At 39.5% G+C, this 21,023-nt stretch overlaps 1 protein-coding gene across 1 annotated transcript; it reads right to left on the reverse strand.

The window, feature by feature from the left end:
- Positions 1-11,164: 11,164 nt before the first annotated feature.
- Positions 11,165-13,309, reverse strand: LOC111323682 (neuropeptide SIFamide receptor-like). The gene has a single exon (XM_022927091.2). It carries the CDS (start codon positions 12,968-12,970, stop codon positions 11,879-11,881), a length of 1,092 nt encoding a protein of 363 aa, XP_022782826.2. The 5' UTR covers positions 12,971-13,309; the 3' UTR covers positions 11,165-11,878.
- Positions 13,310-21,023: the final 7,714 nt, after the last annotated feature.

Consider the following 21,023-nt stretch of genomic DNA (forward strand, 5'->3'; position numbering starts at 1 on the left):
TAGAATTCGGAACCGGAATTCCCGGAATGACCGAAAAATAATAAATTTAAAAAAATAAAAGTAAATTAATATATAAATAAGAATATTGATGATTAAAAATTGATGGTAAATTCACAACTTAATTAAGTGATTTAACACGAAATTTTTCTAAGAGGGTCCCAAAAAAAAAAAACACTGTTCATGGAGATGCACGTAATAGAATTAAAAAAAAGTCTGCGTCAGGCCAGTAGCCCATACAGCCTAAGCGACGAAATATTTGTACTCTCCTTTCCCATTGGATGGGATGCTAATCCACATGGTTTCTCCCCGTTTTAAATTCGCCTCCACCCATTTACACACCTGTAGGATGTCTAGGACACCATGACCACTAGGCCGCCACGCTTCTCCAGCCGGAACCATTGCAGAAGATTAAGCAAATGCAACATTTCCAATTAGTTTAATAGTTCAGTCGTAAAAAGCTCCGAACTATTACAAATTAATACTCTACCTCGAATAATTATTAACCACACATTGGGATCCATCAAAGCAGCTACCATTGAGACCAGCCGTCTACAGTTAATATTGAGAGATTGTCAGTTACTCGACACCTTTTCACGTTTATTATAAATACCTTGAATATATGCCTTTGAATATAAACCTTGTTTAGAAGAATCCATCAGTACAGAGTTTAATAGTTCAATTGTAAAATTCTCCGAACTATTACAAACTAATACTCTACCTTAAATGATTATTAACCACACATTGGGAGCTATCAAAGCAGCTACCATTAAGACCAGCCGTCTACATTTAAAATTGAGAGATCGTCAGTAACTCGACACCTTTTCGCGTTTATTATATATACCTTGAATATATACCTTTGAATAGAAACCTTGTACTGATGGATTCTTCTAAACAAGGACTAGCATCCCATCCAGAGAGAAGGGAGAGTAGAAATATTTCGTCGCTTAGGCTGTATGGGCTACTGGCCTGACGCAGACTTTTTCAAATTCTATTACGTGCATCTCCATGAACAATGCCGGTAAATGTTTTTTTTTTTTTTGGGACCCTCAGAGAAAAATTTCGTATTAAATTATTTAATTAAGTTGTGAGTTTACCATTAATTTTTAATCATCAATATTCTTATTTATTTATTAATTTGCATTAATTTTTTTTAATTTACTATTTTCGGTCATTCCGGGAATTCCAAGTATTCCGGTTCCAAATTCCAGCATTCTATATTTTCCAAACTACCGTTTGCTATGTGTTAAAATTTACATAAGGTCTAGGTGTTAAAATCTTTTCCTCTCCTCTGTTTACACAGGGATGAAAGATCCCGGCCGGCTGTCTAATTTATCTGGATAAACTTTCGTTTGACACGCTCTCACTTCGGACTGTTTTCATATCAGCAAGTTAGTTAGTGTCAACAATGTAACTCGCCCATCACAAACTGGTAATTACGAAAACGAAAACCCCGAAAGGGAAGACCAAAGATCCGTACGAAAACGAAGACCCAAAAATAACACGACTTTTTTTTGTTCTCTTAATTTGGTAGTTTGTTATTTTGTATCGACTAGCAGAGAAGAGTGTGCCCGGAAATTGCGGCTTGGTAGATGCGTTTCGTAACGGTTTAAGCGCATGTATTGGGTGTTTGTTTTCGTTATGGTCCTTCGTTTTCGTAACTACAATCACAAACTCCCTCAAAAGCTTGCCGTAATTTGAAACTAAATTGACAAGCGCAAATCCCTCCAATTATCGTTCTTAGCACCTATCTGGTTTGCGCAATTCATGCAGATACTTTCCTTAGTCTAATTATGGACTGCTTGATTTGCAGACGTGTTAGTCCTACAGAAAAGGTTTAGGGTTTTTTGGACGCCCCAGAGGCTCGGCTAATTTCTTGAAGAGGACGATTCGCATGGCTTTCTACCAAAATCACTTCGACCATTTCTTCATTCACATTTTGAAACTATGGGTGGCAAAAGCTCTGATATTTACGGGAAATGGAATAAGAAAATTGTTCGATCACTTGCGCTTTATCTTTTGAACTTTTAATAGATACTTGTCATCTTATGACGAGATGAAGCAGAACTTTGTACCTCCTATAGTTCGTCATTCAAAGGAAGAATTAATTAAAATATAGTAAACATAAATGAGGTTTTTATATTTTATTCTCATGGAACACTCATGAACCTAGAACATATCTTCACTGCTTATTCGTAAACAACACTTCTTGAACATCGAAAATTAGCTTTCTCCATTAGTTCATAGTTTTACTTAGAAACTGAAACTAATATCTGTGCTGTCAGTCAAACGGATGTCGGTTTTTGTAACCCAGGGCTGATTAGTCTTTCTTTTTTTATTACACTTTGAATGTTTCGAAAACCACCCTAGCTTTGTCCTAACTACTCATCTTTGTAGATAGTATTTTTGTTTTCAGGGTATCGAGGCGAAATCATTCAGACGCTTCAACTACAACGCGTTAAGACTGCTTACAAACTCCGAAAAATCGGACTGTACGGAGCCTTCCCGCTGCTAAATAACGGCCCAGGTACAATAACCAAATTTTTGTTTATTTTGCGAAGAAATCTGTCGTCAGGTCAGTGAGACAAGTGCGCCCGGTTATTTTTAATCCTATCAAAGTTGGCAAGCCTTACCAATCTTCTCAGGCGCCGTCGTCCTGCCTCGGCGCAGGACGAGTTTTTCGCCAGCGTAAAATCTGACAGATATTACAATTTATAAGCCACGAATTGAAGGAATACGTCTATCAAGAAAATTTTATCTCGCTTTTTATATACGAGTCTTTCAGGCGGAAGGCCACCAAAATATTGAATTTTTACGCGGCAATCAAACGGTGAAGATGGACGATTCGTACCTTGGGATGCTGCATGACGATCGGTACTAAAAATACCCAGACTACAGCCAAGTTTATGTTTAGCTGAGTCCCCAGGTCCTATTGCTGTTCAAATTGTAGGTCTATGTGACAGAACTTTGTGGTTAAAGAACATTTCGCCAGTTTTTCAGTGCGCCCTCGATTGAAAAGTTGGAAATTTGACGGAGACAAATTCTGTCGAAATTTTTGCAGGAGAAAACAAACTTTGTCAGCCCAATGCGCTCGGGCTCAAACACAAACATAAGAACATTTTAAATTGGAAAAAAATCGTAAGTCTTTTCTTTTGGTGTTAACTTAAATTTCCTCAGCACAATCTTTGCATCTTGCATAAAATTTGCGAGCGACAGACCTTAGCTTGTAATCATGGGATCCTACTACATAAACTCATCACAGCAGTCAACATACGTGGGGGGATCAATTTTGGCCGCCTGTGTGCAAACTTCCTGCGCAAAATTTCAAGGAAACATAAGTAGACAATCGCTGTCTCACAAAATAAGCGAAAGATAATTGAAACGGTTCATAGAAATATGCAAAGGAAGCTAAAGTAGGAGAATGTAAACTCCAGACTTTCGATCACGAAGCTTATTCAAGTACGGGTATCGTGTTGATTTTAGCATTCTATTTTGAGCTTTACTAAAAGAGTTATACGCTACTAAAACACGGTGACTTGTTTGGTTGTTTGTAACTCGTCTAAAACAGCTTGGTCCTGACAGCAAGAAAGCGTTACCGCGTTACAACGTTCGCACAAGCGCAGAAGTTTTTCACTCTAACGTGGCATGTACTTCGTCGCAGGGAACTCGCGAATCTGGTGAATCAAGGCAAATTCATAGCCAAAGGTAAAATTTGTATAATGTATGATGTACTTCGGTACCTTCGTGTGGACGGCGACCCCGCGCGTGGACTCGGCCAAGCACGCGAGCGATGATGCCGCCGTCTAAATAGTAGGAAATAGGGACCTTAAGAAACCACGACGGCGACGGCAACGAGGACGTGGAAAAGCAAGAGATCTAATTGGCAGAACAATAGCTCAGCACGTGCGTTTTGAAACTTTGTACATTTCTTAGCCGTCCTATGCAAAACAACAACGTGAAATCGCCAAAATTTGCGTCGTCTGCGAACCGAAACTGCGACGACAAATTATTTTAATTTCCATTTGGAACTCAGCGGCTACTTTATACGTCATGCTGAAGTTGAGCTGTGACGCTGTATGAGACAGTAAGCTCCTACAGCCATTTTTGAAATTCTAACTAAGAGTAGAAATTTATTTTTTAATCGAAGTCTTCCTTGGCGTCGCCGTGTGGTTTCTTAAAGTCCCTAATTTAGGAAACGACGACGGCGACACCGTAGACAACGTCGGATAAAAAATAAACTTATATTTTACCTACGAATTTCGCGATAATCAAAAAGTTTTTTCTCACCGTCAAACTGTCACAAAACTGAATATGGAACACAGCGGTAAATTACAAATAGAAATTCAAAACATTAGCCGTCGTCGTTTACGTTCTCCAGACAACGCAAAGTTTGGTCATTTCACGTTGTTGTTTTGCAGAAGACGCAAAGAAATTTACAAAGATTTATAACGCACGTGCACAACCATTGTTATGCTCATTGACTCTTTTGTTTAGTGACGTTCCCGTTGCCGTTGCCCTCGTGGTTTTCTTAAACTCTCTCAGTAAACAAACCTTACGCAACACAGCATGACATGAACAGAACTTGAGAGCAAAATGGCGGCATTCAGGGAAGCAAGGGAGGCCCTTGTGCTCGCTCATGACTTTGATTTGTTCAACAGAGACCGAGAACGTCTGATACTTTATGAATTTAACTCCTCAAAGAACCTTGTTATCCCCTACTGGAAATACAACAAATTTGAATTGGACTCTCTTTCCGACGACGAATGCAAAAGCGAATTTCAGCTAATTTCGCTTTCTGAAACACGAGATCTATGCTCTCCGCAACGTGTTGAATCTTCTCGTTGACATTACTTGGTCAAATCGTTTTTTCGCATACAGCGCAAAAGCCCTATGTCTGCTTTTGCGTCATTATACACACCCGTTAGATACGTATGGTGGTGTTGCAAATGATAGACCCTATACATTTCCGCTTTAGACATTTGCTTTCGCGCCTAAACCAGCCATTCAGTGTTTCCGAGAAATTCATACATCTTACATCAGACCCTAAACCGTTTAGTCGCGTCATAAGCTGTGCAGTGTTTGTTTGCCTCGGCGTATATATCAAAGATTTATTGGTGGTACTTCAAAAACCGAAAAAAAAGACTTTAATCAAAAACTTTAATCAAAGCCACCAAAGCCAAATACTAAGAAGTTGACTTAAGTCCGAACGCAAGAAAAGAACGCAACACTAGTTTGATGCGATTACTGTCAACTCTAAGGAACTTGAACGAGTAAACAGTGTTTAAGTGTTAGGTGTAACAATAGCCAGCACCCTACAATGAAATTGTCATATTTCTGACGTACTAAATAAGGTTAATAAGCGGATGTTCTTTCCCATATTGCTTAAGCGCGCCAAAGTTTCGGCTCGTGACATCATCAGTTCCTATCTTACTTGTATTAGTATAGGTAATCGCATGGGGCCGAGTAAAATTAAGGATTAATATCACATGTGTTTTCGGAAGTTGCTGAAATTGCCCGAGTCGCGCAATTATAATATAAGGGGAAAAATGTTTTCTTACTGATCTCACGCAAAACGGGACGCCATTGTTACAAAACAAACAGAAATTTCTTTACCTTGGCAGCCGTTGCTAAGCGATTTTCAGCCAATCATTTTCAAGTAATTTTGCCCGGGGCATTTACAAAAATTAAGAAAAAAATGCTTTCTGTCTTGACCAATCACAATTCAGTAATTTTGCCCCTTATATGATAAGACCTGTACTCGAATATTGAGCTTCTCTTTACCATCATGCACTGCCTGATCATTTAAGCAACGACATAGTACCTGCTCAAAAACGCGCCCCATCTGTAATTTCACCTGGCCTATCATATCTCGACAACCTTTCATTCAGTTTAACCTGAACTCACTGAAGGATAGACGTATCGAGCAATGCAACAAGGTTTTCGAACCAATGGTGTCCAATGCCGAGCACAAGCTTCACCATTTTTTTGCCACCGAAGAACCATATTACTTATAATCTTAGAAATCAACGTCAGTTTGTTAAACCAAAGATGCGCACCAGGTGTTTCTCCCCGGCATACTTACCAGCCATGTGTAGACAATAAGTCTATGTACTATTCTTGTATCATTAATTCTTGTAAATAATATGCTCTGTAAATATAATTTTTAATTAAGTCAGTATTGTATTGTAAATAATCATACAATTGAGCCTTATTAGGCTGCCGTGGGATTTTTGATAAAGCTATCTATCTATCTATCTAACTGGAAAAATTGAGTAAAAGCTTTATATTTGATGAATATCTTAGTTGTCTGAAAAAGCCAACATGCGGCCATTACGTGAAAATCCTCAGAGAACAAGGACCCATCTCGTTCTTAAAAAAAACACATTAAATTAATTATACTAAGTTAATTATATAATACAGGGATCAATCAAAACTGTTCAGTTCTTAAGTGTTTTTTTTTTTTTTTTTTTTTTTTTATTTTATTTTATTTTTTATTTTGTTCAATGTCTTGAATGTCAAGTGTAGAGATTCTGGTTATTGGTCGCTTTAGAACCTTGCATGTCCTTGACTCGTACATCGAGCACGTGCATGAGCCCATCGGAGCCTGGGGCCCGTTTTCTCCAAAGTCCCAGTAACTTAACAGGCCCGTAAAGCTGTTCTGTTTTCATTCAAGATGGGGATTTCAAAAGTTTTGAAAATGATACAATAAAACTTTCAGCTAAAGAAACAAAAAGGATTGGTTAGGTGCCAGAACCTGCTTTCCTATCCTTTAAATTGTAATTTTAAAACATGGCTTCGGGCCCATTAAGTTACCGGGACGTTCGAGAAACAGGCCCCTGGATACTTCCGCGAGATACCTTCGACTTTCCAATCTCGCCTCACAGCGTTAGGGTGGATGACCACAACAACATCTCCCACGTGAATGTTTCCTGAAGGGAACATCCACTTGTGCGGTAAATACTCTCATCCATCGTTGCCAAACGTGTCTCGTAAGCTCCTGAACCCTCCGCCAACGCTTCCCTGGGTCTAGGACAAAGTCACCTCCCATCTTTCCAATTAAGAAATGGTTTGGAGTCAACACAGGTTCGTTATTAGAATCGTCACGAACAGTTGAAAGAGACCTCGAATTAACTTGTCAAAACTTGGCTTTCTTCTCCGAGTATCCAACTCCTCGATATAGACCACTTTCATAAATGGCTGCCGGATTAATATTCTTTTGTTTAAATTTGAATTAGCCCTTCTGGCCTCGCTGGAGATAATGTATTCTTTTGAATTTTGTACTGAAGAACGAGGCCAGAAGGGCTAATTTAAATGTAAACAAAAGAATATTAATCTGGCAGCCATTTATGCAAGTGGTCTATTGACTTCTGCGTTTCCGAGGACCGCGGATATTACACATTCAGCTAACTTTATCATCGATTCAAAGACTCTGCCAAAATGCGGCACCACCTCCATGTCATTCCCTTTTTGGAGGTCACGCGTTGTATCTTGTCTTGGTCAACCGCTTAAAACAAATCCTTCAGCCCTTTTAACGAACTTACAAAGTTTGTTCCATTATCATTTGAACATTTGGTGCATGAGATCATCCTCTCCGCGTAGTCATCTGTATGAATGCATCACGAAATACGTCAGTGTACAAGGAGGACGCCATCTCTAAATGGCTGAACATGTGCTTGTACACAGGAATAAACACAGGTTGCGCTTCGCTCGAACTTTGCCCCGTCCTTAGTCAAGTTTGACCCTCCAATATAAACCGTACAGTTAATAAAGGGTCTAAATGATTGCTGCGGTCTCATTCTAGGTAATGATGCCATAAGCTGGTTTCGATCGAAATCATTTCGCCCTATAAACACACCTCTCATGATCCGTTTAACTTGTTCATGTGTATGGACCAGCAAATATTTCCCGTTAAGGTGATTGATTGTATCGTTAAGGCCCATCTGATGACCTGATTTGTGGTAGTACTTCACCCTCAATCGTGTTGCTTCATTCCTCTTGGGTAATAGGGCCAGAAACGCGATGTCAAAGGAAAGATTATCTGCCAGTTGTAATCTTATGTTCGAACTCAAAATGCTATTAACCACTTACAAGACTGAAAGTTGATAGTAAACGTCTTCTTGGAATCTGCTACTTTCTTTTTAGGGCATTCATCTCAGCTGCGTGCGTCTCAGTCAGCGCTTTCCCAATGGTAGCTTTCTCAGCATCTTGAAGCTCCAACAGCGTAAGTTCGCCCCTTCAAACTTTGATCGGCTGGTCTTTTATATATGTCAATAAATGGGCGCACCTGGGCTCTCACTCTCACTATATACAAATTAAACAAAGCTCCAATTCTCCTTTGGCTTTCACCATATCACTCTGAATATCTTGTTGGATTCAACCACCAACCCTCTTCATCTCTGGCATAGCCGGCCATCGTTGGCATTCGCTTCGCCTACCCTGGTGGTCTCGTAGCTACAAGTCTCCTTTGCTGAAAGTTCGTTTCCTTTCTTCAACTCAAGGCCCTTTCCAGACGTTGGCCCATCAAACTCACACTCCGACCATTCTTGTTTTTGTCTTCTTCAGGAACTTAGGTCCGTTACAACAAAGGCTTGTGTTTGCCAGTTCTTCTACGGTTGGGCCTCTCCTTACATGGTCTGCTGGGTTTGCATTGGTGGGACATACCACTACCGATTGGAGACTGAGTACTCGTGTATTTCACCAAACAGAGGAGCTATAAACGGCTTACACAGTCCACCCATTATGTCACTTCGTGTTTAAGTATTTTGAGAGCCTGGCAAACTTGCACTGTTAATCGATGAAAAGCGCGCCAAGAAGCTCAAGTCAAGGGGTGCTTACAGCTTTCAAGGGTGCAAGCATGGATCTTGCTGTAATCAACCGAAAAGCAATATCACCATTCTGATACACATGGCATGAACAGACTGCAGCTGTATAAGCGTTCTCAGACGCGTCGGTGAATGTATTGATGCTCAACTTCACTGCTTTGGCCACAGGCTCTTTCGAACACCTTGGGAGTTTCACTAGTTCAAGGTCATTTAACTCTTGAAACCTCTTAATCCATTTTTGCCGCTAGTGTTTTGGCAACAAATAGTTCCAGGTTCTTGAATCTAGCCATACTTTTGCATCAATAACTTCTTTATCTTCCTCCTTTATGCCAGCAATCGGGTAGGGTTCGTTTGATACCCACTAAAGAATGTGAAATCCTGCCTTGTCGCCTGATTCAATCAGTTGCCTCCTCGTTTCTTTAGCCTAATCTACCGTGGGTGCCGAAGCCATCAGGTCATCCATTTAGCAGTGATCCAAACCTGCTTTACCTGCCAATAGGTATGTCTCCAGACTGTGTTTTTGCATAGCAAATTGGACGCAAAATGGACAATAACACCCTACGAGAATAAACCTTAAAATTCATACAGACCGGGCTTGTCATCTCCGTCCAAGTTCCTCTGCAGAAATTTGTACAGTGGCCTGTCAATTGGTATGATAATTAGTTGATGGTACATTTGAGTAATATCACTGATAAAGGTACATGATTCGTTTCTAAAGTTCACTAAGATGTCGACAATATCACTTTGGTTGCGATTCGCTCTTCAACTCTTTCCGTTTTGTTGTGCGGGCCGACGAATCCGATCCGAACTTTAGTCGTAGATTTCTCAGGAATAAAACTGGGGAGTGTAGAAGAAACCATTCCTATAAGGGTTTTAGGCCCCTCCTCAGGGTCTTCTCGAATACATCCTTTCCTTCTGTAGTCATCAATTGCCTCCCAGTTAGCTCAACCGCCTCCCGGTTAGCTCATTTGGTTAGAGCGCTGGATTGTGTTGTGCGGGGGGTCGAGGGTTCGAGCCCCGGCCGGACAGATTCTCGTGGTCTTAAAATAAGTGAGGAGAATTTGCTTCCTTTCTATAATAAAAAATGGATAGATATTCTAGTCTTCTCGGATAAGGACGAATAAACCGTAGGCCCCGTCTCCTGCAGGGTTAGGTGTAGGAGACGTTAATTTCCCACGCACGAGATTACTGTGTAGTGGATGTCCTCCCCTGGGGTGGAACGGGTGGGAATTGGCCCTGAAAAGCCTCCATGGGGAGTGGTCAACTAACGTATGTATGTATGTACTGATGCGCGTGAGAGAGCTTCTCATCCTGCTTTAACCTCTTTACAACTGAGCGAATGTGCTTTTCAAACATAGCCAGGTTTTGATGGCAAATGTGGTTTGTCGCGTTTCCACGGCACGGTAACTTCGTATCTTTCTCCGGTGAATCTTATAGATTCTTTGACTTTCTTGAAGGCTAGCTTCTCGTCTGGGGTCAGCTGTCCATCCACTTTGGGCGTGATGCCAAAAGCCTCCAGGCTCCAGAATTTTTTCATTAGATCTTAAGTCCCCCTTCATGGCTATCTGACGTCTGCATACGAAATGTGTGAAGGAACCTGTATTACATGCTCGTCAATGGCGCTAATAACTGTCCATCCCAGCAGGCAAATTCTGGCACTAAGCTCTCCGTCACCTCCACGAACTTCCCTCTTTCGAAATAGCAGGTTGTAGTAGTTGATCAAAATCAATGAGCAGTTTCTTCTCTTTCTCCCACTTCTTCCTGTTTTCCATTCCTTTCAGCACTCGTGCTCTCCATTTTCCTGCTCTTCCTCTCAACATTAGAAAACTCCTTCAGTGTTCTTGTCCATTCCCTTCATTTAAAACAACGGGGCTTCACTTGTTTCGCTGTTGACACGATCCACTATTCCACCGGCTTCCTCCTTGACTGCAGCCACATTTGTCGCGTCGTCGTTTTCTTTCTAAAAGTTTTAGAGATGCTCTAATAACTCCAGCAATTCATCCCGTCGCTTTTCGATGTCTTGCAATCTTTCCACAATTTTTTCTTTGTTCGGCGTTTCCAGGGATAATTCGACAGCTAAGTCGTTCAATAAAAGTGTTGTGAATGTTCTTTCAAACAAAGAGTCTCGCAGAGAACATTAATCAACCTTAGTTTGCTTGTGTTGAAAGGTAAATTTGCTCTTTCAAACTCTCTCAAACGAGGGCATTTAAGACTTTCCTTGGCACCTAAATTAAAAAGTGGCGTTCTGTTAGGTGACTTAAATGCTCATATGTTACTTTGTATTCATACATTTTTGCATCACTCTTACTGTTTGACTCGATAATGACCTCAATCGAACGTCAAAACGTCAATGTTTATTAGCGTTTTGTGTTTTACATATCAGTTTTTTCAGTGTGACTCAGTACAGTAGTCATATCGCAATATTTTGTCGACAAATGTTACATAATATCGACACAAAAGGTCTTCATTTAAGCCGCGAAAACACATGAAGATGATAATGCGACGAGCCACCTGTAAGACCGAAAAAATTGAAAAAAATTGTTCAATTTAAGGTCACAGCTTCCCCGCTGTTTTATTAGCCACAATTTCATCTTTTTCAAGGCCGACAGGAAACATTTTGATCATTTATGAACTTTACCCAGGAACCGACAACTGCATTAATTTTACTGGAGACGTACTTATTAAACGATTATTAAACGATTATTTAACACAAAAAAAAAACAGAATGCAGTCATTTCATAAGAACTGTGCATACGACGAATTATGATCAGTCTAAAGCTTTTGGTATTAAGACATTATGAATGTGGGGAACCAAAATTACTCGGCGACCGGAGAGTTAACTATTTCTGCAAATTAATTTTGATTTGCAATGTTGTTTAGTGATGATAATTATCCAGCGTGTTTCTATTTTTAATATCTCTTCCACTGAGACTCAAATGCAAAATAAACAATGTCAGTTTTACATATTAAAGGATCTTAAGTTTAATGGCGTTTTTTTCCAAGCTTTCAAAATTTCTTTTTGTTCTCACGTCACACTCAGTCTTTTTTTACCCCTTCACTCAAAATGGTGTATCGTGTTGAATTGAAACCCTCGTCATATGAGTTTCCCTTAATCTTGTTGTCTTGGCGAGGGAAGAAGAATTGCTTTGTCTCCTCTTCTTAGGGTGTGTCTGGAAACAGAAGGGTAGCAACGACTTCACCTCTGTTCTAAACTCTCTACTGACAGCACAGTATACCAGAGGATCTGCCGCAGAGTTTGCGAACGTCGATATAGCCACGATCGGAATGAGAATTTTGTGGAAGCTCACATAAACGAGGTCTGGCCAGTAAACTCCCACAAGGTCGAACACATTTAAGGGTAGCATGGTCAAAGCAAACAATATCACCAACGGCCTCAGGATTTGTTGCGTTTTCTTGGTCTGATGTAAGATGGCTTTCGAGTTTACCATCGAGGACGATTCTCTCACTCCCGAGAGCTTTGTTGTCTCGTCTTGAAATTTCCTTGTTCTTCTGGACACCATGTTGCCGATCCTTCGGTAGCAGAAAGCTATGATGCTTAGTGGCAGGAGGTAATGCAGTATGAAGTTCATCGTGACAACTGTACGGTGAGAGGTCGTCGTCAGTGTATTGATGCAAAACTGAAAACTAGAATAGTACTCTACATGGACGAGAAGTGGTATGCTGCGTGTAGCGAAGGATACCAGCCATACAGCGATAATGATCAACCGAGATCGCTTCAATGACCTTCTTCCTCCAATTCTTATTTCTTTCCAGGCGATGTTTGCGTAGCGTTCGACCGCAATAATCGTGATGGACCACACAGATGCTCCATAGAAAGCTTCTAAACAGGGTTTAACGTACAAACAAACAAACCTCCCGAGGACCCATTTAAAAGGAAATTGAGCTCGAAGGATGGTTAAAGGTAAAATAAACATCAAGACACCTAGATCTGCGAGTGCTAGGCTTAAAAGATAATGGCTCATGGCAGAGAACACTTTTGGTCTTCTGATTATGGCAGCGCAAGAGATAGCATTTCCAATGGAGCCAAACAAACCGATTAAGATTTGAAGGCTCAATTCGAAGATTGTGAACCCAAGAGGTAACTGAAGGTAAATTCCGTCATCCAGCTTGTCTGTCGTGTTATTTGCCATTTTCGATCGGAGCTTTTCTCCGATTTTGGCTGTTCCGAGGTTCCTTCAAGGTGACTACCGCCCCAAAGCTACTGAGATCAAGAGAAACGTCCCCGATGGCTTATCAGGGTCTTTCACCTTTGCTACAAACAGATGGTAAATAAGACACTTCATTAAATATTCATTGAAAAAAAGTCCTCACGGATGATCAAAACAATGTCGTGACTTATGCGACAACGAATGTGATTAAAACATCTCAATTGCAAATCAAACCCTTTAAGCTGAATCCTGCATTCAACTATTAAACACGCATTGATCACTTTGTTTAGTTGGACGTTCATTCTCAAAATTCTCGGAGGGCTGAACTTTTTTTTTATTAGATATAAGTGAGCACAAACATCCTCTAGAACTGAACTGAACTGATCGATTCCGGATGTGAAGATGAATTGGCAGTTTTTGTTTTAGGCACAAATAGCGTAAGAAAAATCAAAGTTTAAATATTTAAGTTACTGAATATGACTTGACGAGACTTTTGTAGATCGCCACATATGAAGATGCACCTATCACAATACGATAATGATTCACAATGGATGAAGAGAAAGACTTGAAAAGCTCTGTTAGACGTATTTGATTGATTGGAAATGGGGCGCATCTTTTGATCATATCAAACAAAACAATTTGCCACGGCTTTCACTTTCCAATTCAAAACTATCCAAATTAATCCCGAATTTGACAGTTTTAAAAATCAAAGAAAAATAGGTTGACTGAGTAATGCCGAATTACAACTGACTAGCTATATGATTAATGAGTAAGAGCGACTACCTGCTGGTCCAGTTTTGGAAAATTTTGGAAAAAAAGAATTCAAAAAATTCCCGTGACACCCAAATTGGACTCGTTCAATTTTGGCCGTCCTTACAATTTTCTTCATCCAATTATTTCCAAATTGAACAGCATGTAGTCCTTTTACGCGTAATGTAAGTTTTTATTATCAAAATGACTGCATTGAGGCCATTTTAATCCTGATCACTGATTTGCAAAAACAAAAATACTGGCAAACAGTTTTTGCACATGTTTTATGGATTTTTTCTTTTGTCCAGTGTTATTGAAAATAGGGGTCACCGCGCGTTTTCTTAGGTTATTTAATTTTTTTTTTTCGATTTTTCATCACTTTGTTAAAGCTTTCTCAGCACCTCCTCAGTAAGTAAACACATTGACACCCACGCAGCGCGAACTGTCTCGCGTGAGAGACGCTTTCCCCCTACCTCCCCTACAAAGTAGTACCAATGTATTTACATCTTATGTTGAAACTGAAGCCAACGCGGCTGACTTGCAAAATTTCCAAGAGGTGAATGACGATATCATCGATAGTGGACATGGAATAGTTCTCACGATAAATTAGTCTTTTCAGATCCTTAAGGTCAAGGCATACTCGAATGTCCCTATTCTTTTTGGGGATAGCCAACATAGAGGAGTTTCAGGGTTTAGGTTTTGTGACTGGTGCTATGATCCCAGAACTGTGTACCTCGTCACAAAGAGCGACCTGACCTCGTCGGGGTTGCATGTTGCACCGGTTTTACTGATTCATTACGCCTAATGTGATACTCGCCTTCAAGAACACCAATGCCGTCGTCAAAATCATCAGGATACATCGCTACAATAACCTGGTCGTTCGTAAGAATTTTAGAGTCAGAAATTGCGGCCTGAAGAAAGAAAATTTCACCACCCCTTGTATCAGGCTGTGTAATCGCGTCTGAGTCCTTGATTTCGACCACACCCACTCCTTTGCATGCCGTTTGCCTATAATAAGACGGCAACGTTTGCTCTCCATCAGACGAAACAATAACAGACACGTGAACGATCTGCGCTGCACTTGTATCTTTACCGTTCCCACAACTGGAATGCTCCCACCATCATACGACACGATTGACCACTAACCTGGGCAAATGCCCTTAAGGCTGTAATCACCTTATAGATTTGAGCCGTTAGTAAGTAAGTAAGTAAGGACTTTATTTATAGAGGGGGACACGTAACAGCTGAAAAGCTGACAAACCTGTGGCCCTCTAACTAGATTATACAGCATTACAAAAAACTGATAAATAAATAAATATATAAATAATTACAAAATTCTATGATAGAAATAGCAGGATATATTAAAAATATTCAGAAAGATAAAATTAATTTATAAAAAATTAAAATTAGATAATGTGCTATTGCTTAATATTGTTTCAAAGTTGTCCAGGTTTTTATATGAGCTTATAAAATGCTTTTTCACAGCTGTTTTGAATAGTTTTATACTAGGCTTATTTTTGATATCATGGGGAAGGCTGTTCCATAACTTAACTGCGTCAACACTGAATGCCTTGCCACCATCGTTATTTCTTAGGTATTTGGGACACACTAAATTTAAATTGCCATGTCTAGTAGACCTATTGTGTACAGAACTGTTCGTCTTGAGCAAGTCTCTGATGTAAATCGGAACATCGCCTTTAAGGCTCTTAAAAATCATTGTACACTTATTTAGTTTGATTTCATCAAAAAAAGGCAACCAGCCTAGTTTACTAAAGTTTACAACACTTCTAGAATAAGAGTCCACTCCAAGAATTACTCGGGCAGCCCTTTTCTGTAACCTTAGGAGACAGTGGAGTTCTTTAACGTCGCAGGTATTCCAAACCATGCTCCCGTACATAAGGACGGGTTTAATCAAGGCGTTATAGTATAAGAGTCTTTCTTTTATTGGAAGGTATCTCTTTATCTTTTTCAATAAACCAATACGCTGAGAAAGCTTGGCCTTTAGGCTAGAAATGTGGTCACTAAATGTAAGATCTTGATCGAGTGTTACACCAAGCAATTTATAAGAGGTTACTTGTTCTATTTCGGCCCCATCAAGAGTCACTGACAGGTGATTGCCATCAACTAATGATGAATGTAGCCTCTTTCCGGTGATAAGTAATGCTTTGGTTTTAACGGCGTTTAGGACCATCCCATTTTCGCTAGACCATTTACTTAATTTATCCATGTATTCTTGAAGACGTCGTTCCAATTCCAAAGGTGCATTATCGATATTAGCGCTGGCTTTAAATGTGGTGTCATCCGCGTAGGCATGAATTGAGTCCGATCCAACAGCTTCGGGAAGATCATTGACGAACATTAAAAATAGTAGAGGTCATAATATGCTACCTTGAGGAACTCCATTGGTTAGCATAAGTTAAAACATGGCATCAGGCCCAATTATCTATTTCAAACCACAGAAAGTTCCCATTTGCCATCTTAAGCGTCACAAGGCTCGAGTCAGCAGTCTGGCTCGTTGACACTCTAAACACCTGTAAGACTGGGTAGTCTTCTTCCTCCTCTAACACGGCACGGCAAATATTAAGTGTCTTGTTGAGATTGAGATCGGGTTTCCGCAAAAGCCTCTCCCTGACTTTGTTGTCAGCAATGCAAAAGATAATTCTGCCTATAAGAATACCGTCTGGCGTAATAGCATCAAAACCACACTTATCAGTCATATGACAAAGAGCAGTTACGTACCGATCAAAGGATTTGCCAGGCCCTTGTTGTCGTAAATTGAAACGATACCGCTCATAATTAGGAACATTCTCACAGTAAATGTCGAATTGCTCGATGGCATTTTTAATGTCTTTCTTTTCATCAGCGGTTAGATTCTAAGTTTTAAAGACTTTCCTCGCTTCAGGACCAATTTCCATGAGGTTCATGTTGACTTTAGCCACGGCGCTGTGATGTAGCCACATTTCCTTCCATTCGTTTTATTTCTCTCAACTTATCTTTCACCGCTACCGGTCTCTCGCGTAATCTTTGCGGGAGACGAGTTTTTCCACCCACGCGCGAGCTCACAATTATGGTGCGATGCGAAGCCCGCGTGCGCAGTGGCAATAGTGGGCACCTTCCTTCAAATTGTTGTTGATGATAAGGGTGGTTTAGCTCTAAATGATGACGAAGCCTTGTTGGGATATTTTCAGCATTCTCCACCAGGCTATCTTTTATGTGTAAACTCTCCCACAATCTGACAGGGTTTTCCGTATCATTCCATGTAAAAGCAAGCAGCAAAAGAAGAACCCGTTGGGAGCCACCCTTTTAAGTTTGTAGTCCCCAAGGCAAAAAAGGATGTGTTAAATTTTATTCCTAATTCCAAGAACAAATTATAAATGGAGATGTTGTAAATGCAACGTCCATAGATAGTTTTAGATCTAAGTTAGTCAATAACTTTTTAATATTTTACCGGTGCTTTTATTCAGAATTTATATAACTGCACGATTTTAAGCTTTAAGGTTTTTGATATTGATTTTATCATTGCTACAATTATTGTTCATTATTATTTTTTATTCACTTGGTGTGATATCTTGCGGTTTTGCTGACTCGATGAATATTAGTTGTAGATGAAGATGTAATATTATACTATTTGTTGTTTTTAAGAAAAACCGATAGGACTTCCCATATTGACTTTTAATGGTAAGGGTCAATTTTGTTCAATATAAAAATGTCCCGCATTTTTATGTAATTTTATATCTAGAAAAAGGCCTTCCAGAAAAGGGAATGCATATTTCCTTCTGCTCTAATAGTGAACTCTGTTGAGTTTTTGCTGAGGTTTCTCCTGGTTCCAGTGGTCATGAAACTTTCACTACCGAAAGTGATTCACTTGTAACTTCTCCGCAGAGTATCCATACCAGCAAAGAGGCAATGAGAATTCTCAAACTTATCAGTAGGAGTTGTTACCTTGATCTAACACCAAATTCTCGTAACCAATTTACAAGGAAATGTGTAGCAGCTAAAGGGGAGGACTAACAATCAGATAATAGGAGTTTTTAAAAGGATCAACATGAAAAATTTCCTCACTTTACTGATCGCTGTTATCCAGGGAAATAGTTATGAGAATCCTCAACTTAATCAACTAGCGCAGGTGATCTTCATTTGACATTCTTGATAAATTTTCAACGAAATAGGAAGGGAGAATTATACCAAATGATATCCAGGCAGCAGGGGAACATTTGGTTGATGTCACTTATGTCTTGGCTGGTTGAGATAGGGGTATTTTGTCCGATTCAAAACCTCTGATCAATGCAAGACAGAGTCATTGTTTATACAATTTTGTATCACATTGGTCTGTCCTGCGTTAAACGAAGTACACTGAAAGTTATACCCTCTTTCGAGGCAGGCAAAAAATCTGTCTGAGCCAAGCAAGGACAGACACAAACGGCATTTCAAGTCGGTCAATTTGTGGAGTGTAAATCTTTATCCTTGACCGTTCTACTTTTACTTCTTCTTTATTTCCCTCATTTTAATGTTTTTCTTTTTCGCTGAGATAAAATATTAATGTTTTCCGTCACGTTGATTCGATAATTACGCACATGAAAGAAAATTGAACGGCGAAGAAAACATCGTGACTTCGCGTCAATGGGACCTCGCGGCTTATTTGGTACGACAATCCTTTCAAAGAAAGAAAAGAGTTGAAAAATGCTTTCCTTAAAAAGGGGGAACATTAAATGCACTGGAAATTGGCAGGAAATTTGCGTGACGTTAAAGGTAGCGAACAATCTATCTGCAGGCTAGTTGGTATGCAGATCTTTTTTATGCTCAGAAGTGTGTGACGAATGGGGTTTCTTGAATATTCTCAACCGCCCGACACTCCAATGAGCATTGCTTTATTTTGTTTGAACCTAAAAATGGCGAACGCACGGAAGCTGCTATTCTTTCAAGAGTATGTGTGGAGTCTAAGGAACAGGTCGAATTACCTTAAATCTAAAACGCTGCGATCGTTTATAGCAAAGCAAACAAAAATACACCGTTTTCTTTGGATCTTACAATCGCATGATTGTACGATTTACTGCTGAAATATAGCAAATTTAATATTGGAATCGGTGCTCGAAAACTGACTTCGTCAGCTTCCTTCCTGGTGGCTTTCCACTTGTCTTGATTTACGTAACCATCATTACTGCAAACTAAACATGCCGAAATGACTATAATACCGCGGTTCCTTCTAGAGGCCATCACGTCCTTTAACTTTGGAAGTTAGGAAAACAAAACACTTGAAGTTATGATGATCTGTGACCCCATAACTTTACACTTGTTAAGTGAAAAGTGAGTGAAGCTTTCAAAGCACACCACTGCGTCATTAATATCATATCACTAAACCATTTCTGTGAAAAGGAAAACCAAGTTTATCTCAGAATCCCTGTGACTCGTGCTCTGTACGAATGGTCATGAGTGTTTTCTATTATTCGTTATCGACATCGCTGATCCTGTACTAGTGGAGCGTAAGATATGAACCTAATAACGCTCTTGAGGCTCATCGCTGAGCTATCTGTAGATCAGCGGCATTTGCACTATATCGGAACACGATATCTTCTGTTTCGGCTAGAAGGACTCAAACTAATATATTAATCCCTTGTCGCTTGCTTGTGACAATAGTGAACATCTTTATTCATTCGACGAACGAGCTAAAAACTTTCCGTCGGTCTTATTCAACTTCTTCGACTAGCTTTTCAGTATTATTATTGATGACAAGTAAATAGCGTCTTAGCCTAAAGCGTGTTATTATCAAACCGCGCGAAAAATTTTACTGACTATTTGCACTATCGAAAGAAACGCAGGGACTAGATTACTGTTTGTTAGTGACTTTGTGGTCGTCTTTATGCGTGGCTTTCAGCATGTGCATGTAAAAATATTAATTGGAAATTGTTAGGACTTCATACACTTTATTCTATTTCAGCTATACTATGTACAGAGCGCGAAACAAATGCAATATCATGACGACATTCGTACTTCCGGGGCGGTAAACTCATTTAATTTTTTTATTTTGTATATTATACTCTTTAAGTTTGGGCGTAATGTATAAAGTTTTAATTGTGAAAAATAAGCTTATGGATGCGACATTTCTTATTTAAACGTTTAAGTAGTTGGGTATGTTCGTGATGGCACGCCTTGTGTCTGTAAACCTGCAAAGTAGAAAAGTATTGGCCCTCACTGTACTTGGCAAGATTCTAACGCGATTTCACCATCACAGCAAGTAGTTTCTCAATGTTTGTATTAGCCTTTCGAACGGCCTTCCTGATGGGAAATCGTTCTACTATATTGCTTCAGTTTTGCGAGCCTGTACAAACACCACCGTGAGTCTTACATAACATGGTTGAGGTCGCATCTTAACGGTAAAGTGAGTCTTCATCAAGTTGAAAATTGCAACCAGAGTATCTTTTATATCTGAGAAGCTGGTTTATACCTATCGAGAAATTCGGTTGAGTACAACTTCAGGAGCGTATCGATAGAGACGAATGATATTCAAGTTTCATTTGCTAGTTTTTCGCGTTAATTCGCGTGACTAGATTGATCAGTGAAGAAAACTGCATAAATATGCTCGTTTATTCTGCGTTTATGAAAGCCAGGAGTAATTGAATCATGCAATTTTCCAAACATTCATTAAAGTGGTTTATTTGTGGTCTTATTAACAATACAGTACTTGTGATTGCAAATAACAGAACACTTATAAATATTGATGGCACTTATGTTTATTGATCAACGCCACACGCAAAGCAGTTTGCTCTGACCACAAATTTTACCATTAATATGAATTATACTCTATAAAGTATGATTAAATCAAAATTGCTTCACCTTTGCGTGCTTTTATGAACACTAGAATGAGATAACGAGGCTAAGGTTAGATCTTAACGTTCATCTTAGGTGAGTGTCGACTGAATCAACCGTTTGAATTTACTTGAATGTTGAAATAAAGCGTTTGACTGACGTCGAAACCGAACGCTTGATCATTGAAATAAAGCGGTTGAATGTTGAAATCAACCAGTTGAACGTTGAAATAGCTTGTTTGAACGTTAAAATCTAACGTTTAAATATTAAAATCAGATATTCGAACGTTGAAATCAAACGCTGAAACGTTGAAATCAAACTTTTAAACATTGAAAGCAGACGTTTAAACATTGCAATCAACGTCAGAATGTTGGAATCACAGACGAATCTAAAGAATGGCAGTTCTGAACCCCTAATAACTTCATTTAGTTTCACGTTTCGACAAGTTGAAATCCAGCCATTTAAAGAAATGTTGCCCTTT

The sequence above is a fragment of the Stylophora pistillata genome, chromosome 4, assembly GCF_964205215.1.
Source record: "Stylophora pistillata chromosome 4, jaStyPist1.2, whole genome shotgun sequence".
In the NCBI taxonomy this organism is placed as follows: domain Eukaryota; kingdom Metazoa; phylum Cnidaria; class Anthozoa; order Scleractinia; family Pocilloporidae; genus Stylophora; species Stylophora pistillata.

Excerpts from the sequence above, each read along its gene's own strand:
- LOC111323682 (XM_022927091.2), bottom strand. The coding sequence starts at position 12,970 with ATGGCAAATAACACGACAGACAAGCTGGATGACGGAATTTACCTTCAG.